The sequence below is a fragment of the Aquila chrysaetos genome, chromosome 19 (genome assembly GCF_900496995.4).
Source record: "Aquila chrysaetos chrysaetos chromosome 19, bAquChr1.4, whole genome shotgun sequence".
Taxonomy (NCBI): Eukaryota; Metazoa; Chordata; class Aves; order Accipitriformes; family Accipitridae; genus Aquila; species Aquila chrysaetos.
The window spans coordinates 4,413,941-4,431,254 of record NC_044022.1 but is presented as its reverse complement, the minus strand read 5'-3'; the positions used below and the strand labels follow the sequence as shown (position 1 = coordinate 4,431,254).

General features: G+C 41.3%; 1 protein-coding gene across 9 annotated transcripts in view; it reads right to left on the bottom strand.

Moving 5' to 3' along the window:
- KATNAL1 (katanin catalytic subunit A1 like 1) overlaps window positions 1-17,314 on the bottom strand; it is a 43,513-nt gene that overhangs the window by 7,134 nt on the left and 19,065 nt on the right. For all 9 annotated transcript variants that reach the window (XM_030042195.2, XM_030042199.2, XM_030042198.2 and 6 more), the window contains 6 exons: window positions 15,363-15,531; window positions 8,118-8,242; window positions 7,510-7,615; window positions 2,565-2,723; window positions 1,563-1,689; window positions 462-596 (listed from right to left, as the gene is read on the bottom strand). In XM_030042195.2, the coding sequence (XP_029898055.1) occupies window positions 462-596; window positions 1,563-1,689; window positions 2,565-2,723; window positions 7,510-7,615; window positions 8,118-8,242; window positions 15,363-15,531 (821 nt within the window). The remainder of the gene's footprint in view (window positions 1-461; window positions 597-1,562; window positions 1,690-2,564; window positions 2,724-7,509; window positions 7,616-8,117; window positions 8,243-15,362; window positions 15,532-17,314) is intronic.

The following is a 17,314-nucleotide window of genomic DNA, read 5'->3' as shown; positions in this document are numbered from 1 at the left end:
AAAGGCGAGCAAGCAGTGATTTACAATGAACTGAGCCTGTAAGTGAAAATTCATGGATCCACTTCTTTGCATTTGTCTGCAAGGGCACGGAGTGCATTTGCAATATTTCTGAACATGTCCAAAGGCTGCCTTTGATGATCACTCAAGGATTGACTGTTAAACATTTAAAATAATTCCAAGCTCATTAAAACTAACTCTCTTTCAAAATGTAAGAACCCATCAATGGGCTTGCAATGAAATGCCGCAGTTCTTTGTTTTTAAGCCCCCAAGCAAGTAGTATTTTTTTTTCTTTCTCTCACTCTCTTTAAAATTAAAGCAACCCAGCCAAATGATTAACCCCTGAATTTCACTGCTCATCACAAAAACATCAAGCTTCTCCTCCCAAACCCAACAGTCCTGCAGTAATCCTAAGCTCATCTTGCAAAGGCCATTCTAAAGGAAAATGGTCATAGCAAACATACCTGTGGGCAAAGGTATATAAATCCTCTTCTCCAGTCTCCGTCGGAGAGCTTCATCGATATCCCAGGGAAAATTTGTAGCAGCTAATACCATAACCATCTTGGAAGGGTCATCATTTTCCAGAGCACCACCTACCCCTGCAAGCACAACAGTTTAGAGCAATTTCACTCCACAGCTCTTATTGATTGAGATGCTTGCTAAGAAACACTGCACAGACAAACATTGCAAAAGCCTGGACAAAGCTAAGCAACAGCTCTATAGAGTCCTAGTGCTCCTTTCCAAAATTCCCATAGCTTAGGTGTGACAAGACCATCATTGTCACAGAGAGGGGGACAGGTCGTTCTTTTGCTGAGTCAGGGGAGAGCTTTCTCTGACAGTGCTAATAACACAGTCATATGTGAGTATAGCCCTACTAGTCCCACCAAAAGTGGTGTATCTGTCAAATCTGGCAATGGAAGAAATAAGAATCACTCCTTGGCCTCCCAAATGAGGACTGGAAAGAAATTATCACTTGGGGGAAAAAAGTTGCCTACCCTGAGTTTACCCCAATGAACCTGCACATTTGAGGACATCATAAATAGTAGTTAAACAATAGCCGCAATACAGAGGTGGTTATCAAACCACTACGCCATGCAGTATTTCTCAGATGGTCATTCTCATTATGTGCACCTGCACTGAACAGGTACTAAATCTGACTAAAAGGTTAATATTAGCTGCCACCACAGAACACAGCAAAATCAGATCTCACACTGGGGTCCCCGAGCTGGAGACTCTGGCAAAGGGGAGAAATTTGTTCAAATTGCATAAAAATTAAAGACCTGTATTAAACTGCACAAATCTGCATGATCTGCTTCTCCTAGAGTCTGTGTCTCTTAAATAGGAGCTTTCAATTTACCATCAAAATGGCCATTTTAGAAAAAATAAAGCAGAATGCCCTTTTCAGTTATCTGCCTTCAAACACTCCAAAAATACACTACTCTCAAGTTCTGCCCTATTTTTCCCCTACCCATAAAGCCAGGTTTTGCAGATTACTGAAGTGCTTACATTCCCACCTGTAAAGAAACAGCACCCCAGCCCCAAACTTGGATCTAAACACTTGTTACCGTCCATTTGCACAAGCAGCTCTGACTTGACTCTGCGACTCGCCTCGTGTTCATCGGACGTGCCTCTGCGGCTGCAAATGGAATCTATCTCATCAATGAAGATTGTTGTTGGAGCGTAAAACCTTGCCTTTATTCAAATGAAAACATCACTATTAAGGCTGCAGCAGCAAGCACAGGCTCTGATCAGACCATGACCCAGTCCCACTAGACATACCACATACATATCTTCCCTGCCTGTCACAAGAAAATAATTCAAGATCTTGATTTACAAACTGTCTGGCACATGCTGAAGTTTATACACTTTAAATTGTACTTCTTGAGTAAGGGGTCTTTCAGGGTTGGTTGGTTTTCCTCAGCAACTGGTCTTGCAAAGGGGAAAGGGAACACAATCAAAATACAGGCAGTTTTAATGTCCAGGTTTTTGTGCTGGTGAAGGTTAAGCATAGCAGACAGAAGGGAGCTCAGCCTATCTCAACGGAGACAGGTTTTAACTGAGAGTATTGTAGAAGTGCAATGAGGATCCCAAAGAGGTGAATGACTCTTCAGTATAGGTCCACATGGGCATGTCCTTCACGTACCCCACATGACAGACTGCACCCACACTTCACTGAGAAGCCTGTGTCCATCATTCAGAACAGAATCAGAACTAAAACATGTATTGCTTCTAGAATAACAGTTCCAAATCCCTTCCAATTTCAAATCTACTTCCCAAGGGCTTGTTATCCCATAACCAGATAAGAACTGAATTTCTGTCAAGGTCACAACTCTACATTTAGTCTGGAAAATGCTATCCTAAACATGGGTGATGAACCATTTCCTTCTTAATCCTCAACAACATACCAGAAAAGGCTGGACACACAGAGATTATGTTTTTCTAACTGGCTGAAGGGATGTCAGTTCAATGAACTCCATGCTTCCAACATGCTACTGGAGGGGCAGGAAACCAAGAGAGATGTCCTTTCTCACCTTAGTGATCCCCAGATCACATCATTGAGGACATACCATTTCAAACAAGAGGCGGACCAGCTTCTCAGACTCGCCCCGGTATTTAGACGTCAGGGTAGAGGAAGACACATTGAAGAACGTTGTTCCACATTCTGTAGCAACAGCTTTCGCTAGCATTGTTTTGCCAGTGCCAGGAGGACCAACCATCAGCACGCCCTGAAAGGTGAAAACAAAGGTAATGAACAACAAATAAACTTTGCAGTTGGTACTTTACACTACATCTCAATATGATCCAAGATCTGTATTTAAATTGTTTAATAACATAATCGTCATCAGTGGAAAACAAAAGACAAAAATCCTGCTTTCGAGAACAGTGTGGAAGTGTTCTCTGATCTCTTCTTACCACTCCACTGGAGTCTGAATCACAAAAGCCAGTAACTGTCACTGCACCTGTCACCTGGGAAGCGGACAACAGATTTACAGCCTTGCTCTGAATCAGACAGAGCCTGGACTTGAACTTAGGCCTTTCCCAGCTCACGAGGGGCTGCACAGGCAGATGAAGACAGTGAATTCTTCTTTTTGGAACAAAGGCCCCTTCACAAAGAAAGATGCACAGAAACCAAAACACTTTTGCAGAAAGTTGGGTTCCCTCAATAGAGCATTTTTCTTTACAAAAACATTTTGCCAGAAAATCCTGATGATGTATATGTACAAATCTGGTTGATTTTTACATTTAAGTATGCACGAGAGCATGCACTGAATACAATGGTTTGTCATACTGTTTAATCTCTCCATCTCAGTACTTCTGTGGCCATACTGCTGCATCTTAGCAGTTCCTGGATGAAATGCCATCCTCACCAGACTGTTGGATGGCAGAAGAGCACTGCTATTTCTATTTTACAGATAAGCAACCGTGGCTTATGGGGACTACCGCTCAGTCCCACAAAAGCCTAATATGAACCTCAGTGATTATTCAGAAAGCTTTAAACTAGAAAACTGAACTACAATTGTTAAGTCCCAGGCTGGCATCCACATCATCAGACTGTCTTTCCATCTGTGGTCTATCTGAAAGAGAGAGTAAGAAGCACGTGCCTCTGCAGCTCAGCACATTTACCCGTCATTATACAAACAGGTTTTTAGCTAGACACAGAGTGATCTCAGGACCCATATTAAGACTGTAGCACTGAGACTGGTTAATCACTCTTGATAATATTTCTAAATACAGTTATCTTTATGGATAGTCTTTCCAACCCTTTCAGCAGCAGTGCTGGAGAGGGACAACACACTGTTCCATGCCTGCATAGCGCCAGAATAGGGCACTGTGATTTTTAAGCATGGCACTATGAAAATGTAGTGCTCAAGCAGCTTGGGTTTTTTTCCCTCCCAACTGCAAGATCTTATTACATGCTAACAAGTTTCCTAAAGTAAAGTTGTACTGTGTTGCAAGGGTAATCAAATTAGCTAGAATTAGAATTGCACATCATAATGTGCTTTGCAATTAATAACTTACATAAAATGCCACAGCAATAAAATATCTGTTAAATGCAAGCCACATAGCAAATTAGATTTCATCTGTTCCTCACAAAAATTTACTTCTAAAAGCACAACGAATGACATGGAAGAGATCTATAAAAACAAATCAACCGGGAATGCAATTATTCAAAAATGTACTATTCAAAAGCAATAGCCTCTCTGTACTCCATTTTCCATTAACTCTTAATACCTTTATTGCCATTTAACACTTAGCTAATGCAAGCTCAACATACATTCATCGGTAAATTAAGTTAGAAACATTCACACACCATCCATACAGCTAACAGTCCAATGTCACTCCTCAGGCTGCCCAAGGTTTCCTAAGCTCCAGAGCAGCAAGCATAAAAAGTAAATGGACTCTTTTTCTCCCCATGAACATTCAGACATATACTGTGATTTGAGTCGCCGCATAGTCATACTGATATTATAATAATATTGCAAGTACAACCCTGGAGTGACCGGCTGAAAATTACTCAGCCTGTGATGTGCAGGTCAGAGATGACTTACTGTTCTCTCTGAGCTTGAGATGTGTTTATTTACTATTTTAAAAGAAGCAGCACTTCAATTTAAATCAGCTTGGCCCCTCTGTTTGACAAACTGCGTTTACTGCAGGACCTGGTGATACAAGGGACTAACATTATTTTTTGGATATTGCTTTGGTCCTCCATTATTATGGAAGGTCGAATTCTGGCTTCAGTCACACGTGCTGCTCACTGCCGAAATCGAAGCCCATCACTTTGCACCTCCTGTGTAACTATTATAGTGAGTGTTACCTTGCATGTGAAACTGGTGGCATTTTATATGTGCATAACACAGGTGCAAAGCAGCCACACCAGGTGTAAAGCCAGGGGAAAACCAAGCTTTCTGGGGATAAAGATGATAGAAATATCAGTTAAAAAATAAAAGAACTTGAGTTCTCAGCAAAACAAGATGTGCATGGTTGCAAACAGAAACACATAGGATCAAGTTGCTCTTTCTCTCTGCAAACTAGGAGGCTGCCACTTACTCACTAGTTAAAATCCTTGACAAACACAAAGACTTCTTTATTCTTCCTCTAAGGCTCTGTTAATCCAAAGTATTCCAATAAGAAGCTGAAATGCACCGCAGGGAGTAAGTGTTTTGATGAAATCACTGCAGGGTGACTTCTTGTTGTTGTAACAATCACTAGCAGAGCAGTGGGAAGCACAGTGAGCAACTGGGCCTTCTTGGCACAAAACAGTTCGGAGAAGAAGAAAGAGCAAGCCCAGGAACGCTCAGAAGCCCATGGCTGCAACTACACAGCACCTGTGTTGAATCAGGAAGACAGCTGGCTCCTTCATACAAGCACCGTCCTCTGAATGCAGGCACAAACTGTGAGGGCTGTCTTGGGAATTGTTCTCGGGAGAGTCTGAGCATCCAAAAACAGATTTGGCTGCCTTTTCCCTGAATTATTGTCCTGAATGCCCAGGCTCAACAAATGCCTGCTGCTACACTGATTACTGCAAGAAACAGTCTTCCCTTCAAAACTTCTCATCCTTGTAGCACAGTCAGAGGTCAACAGTAGGGAAAATACATGCTGTTCTGTGTGAAAAATAAATTCAGGAGAGTTACAGCTTCACAAGTCACCAGGGAAAAGGCTAACAATGAAGACTCTTCATGGACTCGTCAGAAATCAATTTGCATTTCAGACTGAAGAGAGGAAATAATCTTAAAATTTTTTTCCATGTCTACAACCACCTAGTTTTCAGAGGCGACACTGCTCAGTAGGAAAAGATAATCTCAGGCAAAGAGATGGAGACTGTAACTCTTTAAAATACCAGGCTGTTGTTTTGTTATCCACTGCCACACCACCTGGAGACAAGGCCAGTGGCAGTCTTCACATTTCCCGCACTCTGCTGAGATACCTGCCTTAAAGACAGATGGCCACTACATCCTCTAGACATGTTAATAGGTGAAAAAAAGCACAGCAGCTCTTCACTCCCTTAAAAGTTTTTGAAGACTGGACAGACAGGGCCCCTGTAGTCTATAATAAGGGTATGGATCAACTTCCTCTATGCCGAGAGGAAAAGAGAGAGATTCAGCTGTTCAAAAGACACTAAAATCTCACCTTACACTTGTAACGCACGACATCTAGGCTCTGTCCAAGCTGATAGCTCGGTAAATCTTAAGGTTAACCTCAAGGCCACTGGTACTGACCACAAGCACTCTAAACCCCAAAGGCCATATAGCCTGGGTCTAGGTTTGGGCTGACTCTAGGTTTGTGTTGCCCCCCTGCAACTCACTAAAACCTCCATGAACAGCCCTCAAGCAGCAATCTCCCAGCTCCCATCATCAGCTCCCACTCTTTCCGACTTCCCCTCTTTACTGTCTGTAGACACAAGCTCCAAGAATGACAAGTCTTCCACTCATCAGTTCCTGAAGGGCTTTGTTTTGTAAATAAGCAGAATAATAGGGATCTAGGACTGGCTCAGGCTGGAGAAGGACAGCTTTGAGGGTCTGACCCAAGTATAAGCCAGAGAAGTACAAGGACCAAGCAGGAAAAGACAGGGCAAGTGTTAGTAACGCAAGATGTGATATAGGCTGCTGAACCAGCGTACTAAACCACAGGAACTACTCACGTACACAGCATTCCCTACACATGCCATTGCCTTGCAGACTCAGAATAACAGACAATTTGCAACAGTCTCTTTTCCCCAGTAATCCTTCTCAGTAACCAGAAAGCCCTTGTGTTGGGACTAGTTATTCCCAAAACAAGTGTCAATCCATCCCACAACAAAAGCAAGACAATTTTATTTTCTGTTTACAGAAATGGTCCGCAACCTCCTCTTCCTTTTAGCTCTAAGCAAGGCCCAGATTGGTCTCACCTCTTGTCCACCAGCCAGGCCAGCTCAGTCCTATATCCCTCCTGTTGCCCCACTTGCAGCTCATTCTCCCACCTGGAATTTCTCCCACTCCAGCAGTAACTATGCCCAGCTGCAAGTGTAACTGCAAAGCTAAATCATCACTCAGATGAGCCCCCTCTCTCTCCTTGCTTCCTTGCACCATCCAGCCTGCAGTTTTGCAGTCTGAGTGAGAGATAGTTGGCACATGCAGAATAAAACAGTCCAAGGACTGCTTTCCTCCGTGAAGTGTTGAAGAGTGGCCAACATAATCCTAAGCAGAGCTGTCTATTAAGCATTTCTGCTGCTGTCAATATACCCTACATGCTTGCTCACATGTACAGGCTGACATAGAGAAAGTATTATGAGGTCAACAAGCTATGACTGACTAAATACAAAAGAATTATTATTTACTGTAAAGCCCGTGTACACTTCCAGCTGTTTCTTTCAGTGCATTTTACATGAATTGTCATGAAAGAATTTCACGAACAAATTCCTTTTCTTTCCCATTTGCCTTTTAGGCCTTCTGCTGCAGGCATCCACACACATTACAGCAGCAGACATACATAACTACAGCTTGCCATTTACTAAAACACCAAATAAATTCTCACCTTCCAAGGTCTTCGGATTCCTTTGAAAAAATCAGGCATCCACATTGGAAGAACGACAGCTTCTCTTAATAATTTCTTGGCTTCTTCCAAATCTGCTATGTCATCCCTGTGCAAGATGAAGAAACTTGTATAAGATTCCTATACAACAGTATTTCTTCTATTTTTAGACAAGAAAAATAGAAAAGCTTTTCACTTAGTACCATCTCTTTTAGCATGCCAGCACATGCCTCATGAGAGCACTCCTATAATCCTGTGACCTAAAACTGAATCCACTTTTGGAAGGTAGGGAAAAAATTATTTTCAACTCAAGTTACCCAGAGCTGCTTAATTAAAAATTGTTTTGGACAATGTGAACACCACAGCGGTATCTTTAATGTTCTCTGGAGTGTACTTTCATTGCAGCAGTACCTGTAATGGATGTACTGCACATAATATCAGTTAGCAACAAAAGCTTAACTGTAATCAAATTAATAAACTGTTAAAACCAAAAGACCTTGTTTTGCTCTCTAGAAGATTATGATGGCTCCCTGTTTTAAGAGTTAGAAGAAGGATAATTTCTCTCCTTCTCCACACTAGCAAAAACACTTGAATTAAGAAAATCCTCATACCAATGAATGCTCGGATTCCTTGATACAATGTCCCTTTCAAGAGCTTCGACCAAGTCTTTGTCGTAACCTGCTCCATCAAATTTTGGAATTTCCCCATCACCAACTTCCTGGGATATTTTCTTTCCCTAGAAGTGAAAATCACACAGGCTTATAAGGACATTATTCTTTCAACATATCCTTTACTAGCAATATATAACAAAATCATCTGGTTCACCACTGCAGAAGCCACAAGAAGGTATCAAGCTTTAACACAGCTATCTCAGCACCATGATGGCCAGCAAAACCAACATGTTCACACCCTACACTCCACAAAGAGTCCCCAAACATCTGTGGTTGCTTCCACCACAACAGCACTACGCTTCCTTCACAGATGCAGCTCATAGTGATAAAACCCCATCAGAGCTCACCACATATCATGGCGGGTTGGCTGGTTGGTTGGTGGGTCAGTCGGTTGGTTTTAAAGCAGCAAACCAGACTCTCTTAACAGTGCTAAACCACTCTTCAGACAACTGACACTCTTCCTGGCCAGCTGAAGGCACAAATGCAGAAACAGCCTCACAAAGCAGGCTGCGTCACGACTTAATGCTACATTAACTCCTGGCTGAAGACCAGAGTATTCAAAGCATATTTTGAAGATGCTACACCTGCCACACTACCTGCCAGAGCTAAACAACTGGCTCCGCACCATCACTGAAAAGGAACACAAAAGCTGTTACACCTATTGTCTTTGATGGAGGAAAACCAAGAAGATCCCCTCCCCTTGTTTAATTAAAGCCTTTCTGCCCAGCAATTTCTCCTTTCCTCACCAGCAAACTATCTATTTCCCTCCTCTCATTCACAGGCCAGCTCCACAAACAGTTAAAAAGCTTCTAAAAGGTCACATTTATTTAAAGGCTGCACCAAAAGCCCTGAAGAAGCTCCCAAGTCACCCAGGCTTCTTTGAACTACAACAATTTCTGCAGTGTGCCAATGCTCATTCGGTGACCAAGCCACACACTGCCTCTGCCCCAAACGGCCCGGAGTTTCTGGTTAGTACCTCCACAGTGCCATTAAGCTTATAGGGGTGAAGTAACATTTTCCCTTTCAAGCACCAGGGCTCACGCTCCTCCTCTCCCACTTCAGAAGGAAACTGCTTCCCCTCCCAGATCCACGGCAGCGTTCTGCGGTGCCTGAAAAGCAGCTGTGCTGTTTTAATGAAGGAGGCTGACTAGGGAGCTACTTTAGGACTCTTAACTCAGCTTCTAAACACTATCAGCAAGCAAGAATCCCAGCTGGCTGGACAAAAGCAGCCTAGGCAAAGGCGGGCTGAGAGGCAGCTGGAAACACACAAATAACCTCGCAGTGGAAAAAGAAAAAGGTAGCGATTATTACACCCCTCCCAGTTGCCGTTTGCCCACAAGGCCTGTGAGGAAGCAGCTTATCTTCCCACTATTTTTATTTCTTGCTTCCAAGTGAACTCTGTGTTGTTTAGTATTCCCAGATCAGTTTTTTGCAATGGAAAGAAAGCTGAAAGTTGTGTTTAGACAAAAAGCTGGTGTCAAAAATTTAATGGTCTGGCGTAAAAAGGAAACGGAGAAAAAAAGCCCTGTAGAGTTTGGAAGATTTCAGGAGAGAGAAAACGGAATCCAAATGTAACCATAAAAACAGAAAGAAGGAAAAAAAATGACAATGAATGAAAGGTATTTGCTGTCTGTCTTTGTTATGCAAGTCTCTCCTATCCCTCTGCAATGGACTGGTTTTCCTAGTGGAAGAATTTTTCTGCACATCTCAAAACAAATCGGATGTTTTGGTTTTTTTCTGGGTGAAACAGAGTTAAGGCAGGCTTTAAAAAGCAGGAGAAGGCAGGGAGGATCGCTGCAGCGCACTGTGGAGGAGGCTGAAGCAGCAGATCAAACCTCCGTACCCGAGCCTGGGCTGGCAGATCTGGGCACAGCCTGGTTGCTGTGCCAGGAAGGCGGTGAACATGCCAACCAGGCAATGCAGGCGACTCCAGGCGTGGGTGTGATGTGGCTCAAAGAAGCAGAAAAAAAAACAGAAAGAAAGGGGGAAAGAAAGGGCCTGGCCTGCCCCAAAACCCCTGCGGCCAGGTCCTGCGATACCACTTTTCCTGGGACAGTTATTTTTCCTGCTGCCTGCGGCATGTCTCGGCAACAGAGGGGAAAGAACGGCCAACTGGGAGATGTGCTTTCAGCATCACCTTGGCTATCATTTTAGTGACACCGAATGCTTCAAGTTTTTCAGTTACAGAATTAAACCAAGATTTAAAGTATTTACAGTTTTCATATCTAATAAGATTATCAGTGTTGGTCCCAAACTGATGCAACATGCAATCCTCAGTGAGCAGGTAAGTGAGCAGAGACTAGAAAAAAATAATTTTAAAAAATGTCACCTGCATCCAGGCAGCAGGAGTAAGCATAATTTTTCCAGTCATAATCTCATCTTTTCTTGTGGAATTACTTTCCCAAAACAGCTTTAAATAAAGCTGCTGCGATGGCTTCTCTCTTAAGAAGGTATGCCAACAGACAGAGGTACGCAGGACTGTTCCCACCCAGTCCCCTTGGCAATCCCATCACGTAACCTTCTCCTCGGCCAACAAAACTCTGACTTAAACACATTTAAAAAATTGGCTGGGCTTTCCATCAGGAAGGGGTATCAGACCTGTACCACTCCACTGGAACAAAAACCTTGTTTCCAAAATGAATCTATTTCTACTCTTGAAGTAAGTTTGTGCATTAGTTTCGGCAGTTGTCTCATTGATGTGTCCAACACCCTGATGTACTTGCAGCACGGGCGTGCTCTGCCTTCTTTTACCAAACCAAGTTAAGTCTCCTCTTGGAACACAAGCTGAACACAACTACATGTTCACTTTGGCAACCCTTTTTTTTTTGTCCTCCTAATACGAATACATCTTTCTTGAGCACAGCTGTTGAAATGCACAGAGTATACTCCAGCTTCTGTCTCACCAGGGCCTCCTAATAATAGTATGTCTTCTCTCTGCCGCTAACACCTCAACAAACTGGGCCTAGGATTTAATTTACATTAATTTCCACAGCTGTATCATACTGCTGCCTTAGACGCAACCTCAAACAGATCAATCACATAGGATAACCCTGGCGGCTTAAATGACCAGAACTGGGTCCTGTAGACATCTTACTTTCCTGCAGACTCTTCCCACTACACATGAACACGGAGCAACAATTGCCAGATGCACTCTCCACCTCTTGCTGCCAAAGCCAAAGGTGGCACCTGGTTGCGCCTCACTCCGGCCGCCAGCCTTTCCCATCACCACCAGGAAAAGGTGACGTGCCAAATGAAAGTTCAGCCTGATCCGATTTCTGCTGATACGTCCAAGTCTTTCTTCTCCTCCACTGCTGAGCTCCCAGCTCCTAGCAGAAATTCTTGTCTCCAAGTACAGGGCCCGCTGCTCTGCACCGCTGAACATTATCCCATTTCCATGACTCCAGCACAGCGTCATCCAATTCCTTCTGTACAAGAGCCTTAATCTCCTCTTTTGGTGATGGTGCTTCCCAGCTTGGTGTCACCAGCAAATTTAATTAGTGCATGCCTCTTTTTTGTGCCAAGGTCATTAATTATATATAAAACATATATATATATATATATATAATAAAGATAAAACAAGAGTCAATCTCTAGTCTTGAGGAAATCCATAAATGATTTACCAGTTTACTGATACTTTTTCTTTCAGTACCACTTAACATTCTCCTTGCTGCCTAATTCCTCCCCACCTTACAATTCTTCTACACCATACACTCACTAGATTAACTAATTGCTTCCCATGTGGCATACAGGTAGATTAATTTCTTTCTCTAAGACGTTAACTGGAACTCTAAAGAAAGTGCTGGCAAAGGCAACACCTTTTCCTTAAGAAATCACTTTCCAGTTAGTCCCAAGTCTTTCACTTTTTGTCCATTCTAAATTTGTTGTAAAACTTTGCACACTGTTTAGGTAAAATTAACAACTCCAATTGCCTGAATGACTTTTCCTTTCCCCTTCTAAATACAGGCAGGTCAACACAACTCACCATTCATAGATTTTACTGGAAATCTCTGCTCCCAACCCTGCAATTTCACCTACCAGTTCTTTCAGCATTGTTGGATAGAGATTATGCAGCCTTCCAGTCCCAATGCATGGAGGTCTATGCTTCCACCTAAATACGACTACCTCATCTCACATCCATATTCCTGTAATCTACCTTGCCTTTGCTTCTGATGATGCACATCAGAATAATCAAGCAAAAATAATTACATTTTTAAAGTCATATCTTCATCAATTTTAATATCCACTGATATGGCAGCACAGCCCTCGGCTATTTCACATCCTTCGCAATATCTAATGTCCTTGTCCACTGGCAATCTAAAATAATCTAAAGAGTACTCCTAAAAACGTGTTCTAGTGCTTAGATATGGTATTATACAATTTCTAAAAGACATACAGGTAGCATTCATGCTGCCTCTTTAAGCTGAACTACTGAACAGAAGCTAAAATTCTTGGCAATGATACAGCAGAAGGTACCTTGAGAACAAGCCTAATAATTTCCAGTGGAACTAAGAAGGAAGAAGCACTTGAAAGCAGCATTTTAGAAAAAGGAACACATAAATATAAGGGTTTGGTGGATAAACACTATCCAGTGGGTTGCAGTTCAAAATTATTTTATATAGCACTACAAAAGGTCATTTTACAGGCATAGTCAGGTTGAAAGTCCTTATCCCAAGATGGTTACAGTCAGAATGAAAAGATTATATGGTCTGAGAAGGAGAAACGGTGAAAGAAGGCATAACGTGTAAAGTGAGACAAAACATTTCTAAAACATACATACTATAGCTATATTTACCTTGAAAAATTATCACAAATAAATATGCGTATTGCACTGCGATATTATAGCCAGGACAGCGTACAACCTATTACGCTGCAACCAACATCTTAGGAAATGGATATGGCATCCATGTTCATTACATGTTCTAAGTACTCCTAACCAACTACCCAAACAGAAGAACTACACAGCTGAAACATTTATTATGAGTAAAGAGGTATCTGGTTACCTAGTTTAAGGCTTCAGTTTTGCCCTATTGTTTTTAACTGAACATGAAGAGTTACCGAACCTGTTTGATTCAACATACTAGGCTACAGAGGTAAGCTCCTTGTAGCTTTAGTTCAGAAACTGAAGAACATAAACCCTTGCAAACTAAGAAAGGATAAAACTGCAAGGGAAGTTTCATGCCTGTGTGCAAAATATGGAAAGTTGCATTAACTTCTCTCATTTCCCATACCTGGCTACTTCCTGTTTCATTCAAAATTTTCTTCAAAAGAAAATCATGGATGCCATGCAAAAATGGTCATATAACACGTGAGCATTTGTAACCTGGTGTGATTTTTGCATATATACCCCAGACAAAGAAAGTCAAATAACCAGAAAGTAACCAAAGGCAAAACCAAGAGCACATGTGTTGGTATTTTTTGAAGAGTAGACATATTTTCCTTCTGCCACCTAGTGACCAATTTATTCAGATAAGAGTAGCGTTTAAATGTACTATATTAAATGGAACACCTTCATGACTCTTCCTCCATCTGACAGCAGTAGTGTTGCTAATCGCATTATTCCCAGAGACAAGTATTGTACAAGTCATGTTGTGGGCTCCTTATAGTAAAGCTCTATAATGCTCATCACCGGAAAGCTTTGAGAGCAGAGTTCACTCTCATTAGAGCTAAGACTTTGAGGGCTGCCTTACACAAGCACATCTGGTGAACCTGTCACACACCACAGCTCCAATTCCCCGTATAGCTGGGAGAACTGTAAATAATTTCACAGATCTTCACAAGATTTTTATAGCTTGCAGGATGCACACTTGTTATTTTAAATCTTACTGATCCAGCGTAGAGAGATTTCTAAAGTGATTAAACTTGATCTGTACAGTCACTCAGTGGCACTGCTGAAAATTTGCCTGGCCCTACCTACAGATGGTAATAAGGGCTGGGATGACTTAATACTTTCCCTGTGTATCAGAAAAGCAATTCATGATGGAAAAAGAGTATCTTTGAGTTCTTTCTGCACTGTGAAAAAGCGACCTGTAATAGAAAGGCCATGAAGGGACTATCCAAATTCATTTGGAAGAAAACTGGCCTAAATATTTTCTTATTCATCTATCAAGATCTGTACAATACTGTGTGCCCCCATAGGAAGGGGCTTCTTGTATCTCTGTCTGTCAGGAAAGTAAAACCACTTCAGTACACTCTTAACTTGTATCATTTATACCACAGATTCCTTGGGTTCCTGGCACTGACTCCACAGTTAAATTTAAAAATCGAAGTGTGTCAGAAACAGCAATTTGCACACAGACCTTTTTTTCAGCCACAAAACAGTCCTGCCTTTGACATCACTACTTGATAGCGAATCACTGTTTCTCCTTTCCTTTCACTTCAGTGCTGCTCCTTTTTCATGGGTCTTGAGAGGAAAGAATCTCCAACTTCTTCTAATTTATTTCATTGTTCTTATTTTTAAAACAAAGCCTTTCCAAGAAGCATCTTCCTAAACACTATAATAAGTACAAAACCCTTTCCACAAACTAGAGAAAATGAAAGTTGCTAAGTTTGCTTTTACTATGTCTCCCTCACATCATTTTCAAATATTTAACTTCAAATAATTTGCCACAGATTTACCTAGCATCAATGCATTTACAGAACTGTCCTGAACTTCTAGGCATACCTAAATTTTACTATGGTGTGGCAGAGGCAATGGAACTGTGCAACTCCACTCATAATGCTTAAAGTCTAGAGAAGGGCACTGGTTTCACTTTTGCACTTTTTACATGCAAATCTTTACAAAAGACCTGAATAGGATTCCTTTTTTAAAAAAAAAGGGTGGGGGAGAAAGAGGAGAAGGTACTTTACTCCTGATTGACACTGACGGATTAGAGTCAAGCCCATGGTCTGAGATGATAAGAAACCCCCAAGCAACAGGCCACCATGCTTCCTCCCTATCAAAAAATCTTCTCAAATCAAGACAGAGCAAACAAGACAGAATTTTCCTTAATTTGCTGTCATTATTACTATATATCCCCATGATACACGCTTTGTCCATGAGGCAAGAGGAAAGCACCAAGTTTTCTTGCATGGGATTATTGTGGCTTTTTATTATTACCTGTATTAAAGACCTAAAACTAATAATGCTTCCCTTTGCCACCTGCCGCATCATAACTCCTCCCCGCCACGTTCTTTCCCACTTCTTACCTTGTCATCTCGTCCTCTAGCTCTCGATTCCCTTTCGCGGCTGCCTGTAGACTTCTCACCCTTGGATACCGCGTGCGCTCTGCCCGCAGGCCCACGGGGCTGCAGTCCTGGTGATTCTTTCCTCAAAGGTTTTACCTCTCGGTTGGGACGTTTTATCTGAGGTGGAGCCCTAACAACAAGCAACCACAACAAAATGTGCTAAAAACAGTGAAAAAAGAGCAACATTAAGAAGGAAGGATTCTAGTTTTTCATTAATTCCCTTAGTGCATTATTACTAAAGCTGACAAGCCCCTAAGTCTTATCTCCCTGTATCTGCAAATCCAGCAACATATTTCTGGTTCTGTCTGACACTCAAAGTAAGAAAAAAAATACAAGGAAAAAAAAGTTTCAACAGAGGAAAAAAAACAAGATTACCAATACTATTAGATCAGTATTCCTAACCAATCTTACAGCAAACCAACACGCATGTAACAAAAGAGGAAACAATTTACTAAAAGTCTTCAAACTGTATTTTCCTCTGACTCCAGACCAGGAGATTATGTTAGGCTACATTCATATGCACAAGTTCTACACAACCAGATGACATTCCTGGTGAAAAAACTTAAAAAAAGAAAAAAAAGCTGGCTAATACCTTTGACAGGCCCCCAAACAAAGGAGGGAGAATTTTAAAACAATCGTCCTACCTCTGACTTCATTCCCCTGTGTGAAAATGTCAAAAAGTAAGAATTGCCTAGAAAGCAAAAGCAAACAGAGCCAAACTGCAACCACCTATACTTGTGTGCATCACCCACAATGTCAAAGAGAACTCAGCAGCGGCACGAGAAGAAAGGATTTGGTTTTAAGACAAAACGTCACAGTCATTTTGTTCTAGGGATTGGACTTGAAATATAGAACTAAAATAAATGTCCAGGAATGTCACCCGACTTTAATTAGTGCCCCCTATGAAACCTTCTACTGATTCTTGTTTTGAGTAACTCAAAATTTGCTAACTCCAAAAACAGTTTCCTGGAATATGGCTTAAAAAGACTACACACTTAAACGCACTGCTGGATACAACTGTTACATTTTGCTTTGTATACATTTTCATCAAACTTAACAGCATAGAAGAGTGGCTAATTTTCCTTACTTATTTGCACAAGATTTAAATTTCAGCTTAAAAAAGTGGATAAACTATTGGGCCTTTACCTCTAAGAAAGATACAAGAATAAATACATCTGGCACTTCACGTAACATTACCACAAAGATTCTGATAATCATTTCACTCACAAAAGTAATCAGCGTTAATATTATTTTACACTTACATTCTTAGGGTTTTTTGAAAAGTGAAGATCCATTTGTCTGATAATCATAAAGCACATAAATTTACAAGTAAACTTGGCATTTCTTTCTGTCAACCAAGGTCTCCCATTTTAATTTGTTCCTTTGCTTATGTGAGTATACACACATTAAAATTCTTTGCTATTATAATGTTAGAAAAATGTTGGCATGATAAATGTTATTCTTGTTTTTAAATCAGATTTGTTGTTTCCAACAACCTGTGTCAAGCTCTATTAGGGTGAAAATAGGGATTTCAGAAAATGCACAAGCATCTATTTTGAGAAAACTTGCAGCTAACTAAAGTTACCTTAAAGGTGGTTACAGAAGAGAAACACCATGTATAACAGAACATGTTTAGCAATAAAACTAACTAATGGATTAAACACAGGTCATATTATCTGTAGCGAGGGAGTGATTTCTAACCACCATGTCCTTCAAGATCCTTCAGTTCCAGCCCCTTACCGACTCCTCAGCCATCAGTGAATTCAACTGCTTAAATAAACTGAAACGGAAAAGTTTTCTCCCTGCACATGAGAAAGTCACCAACTCTCCAGCAGATTCTAGTTCCAGGCACTTAGCTAGTCACTCCTACCAGAATAAAGGAGAGACTTTCTTTAGAACGTCAGCAATAAATG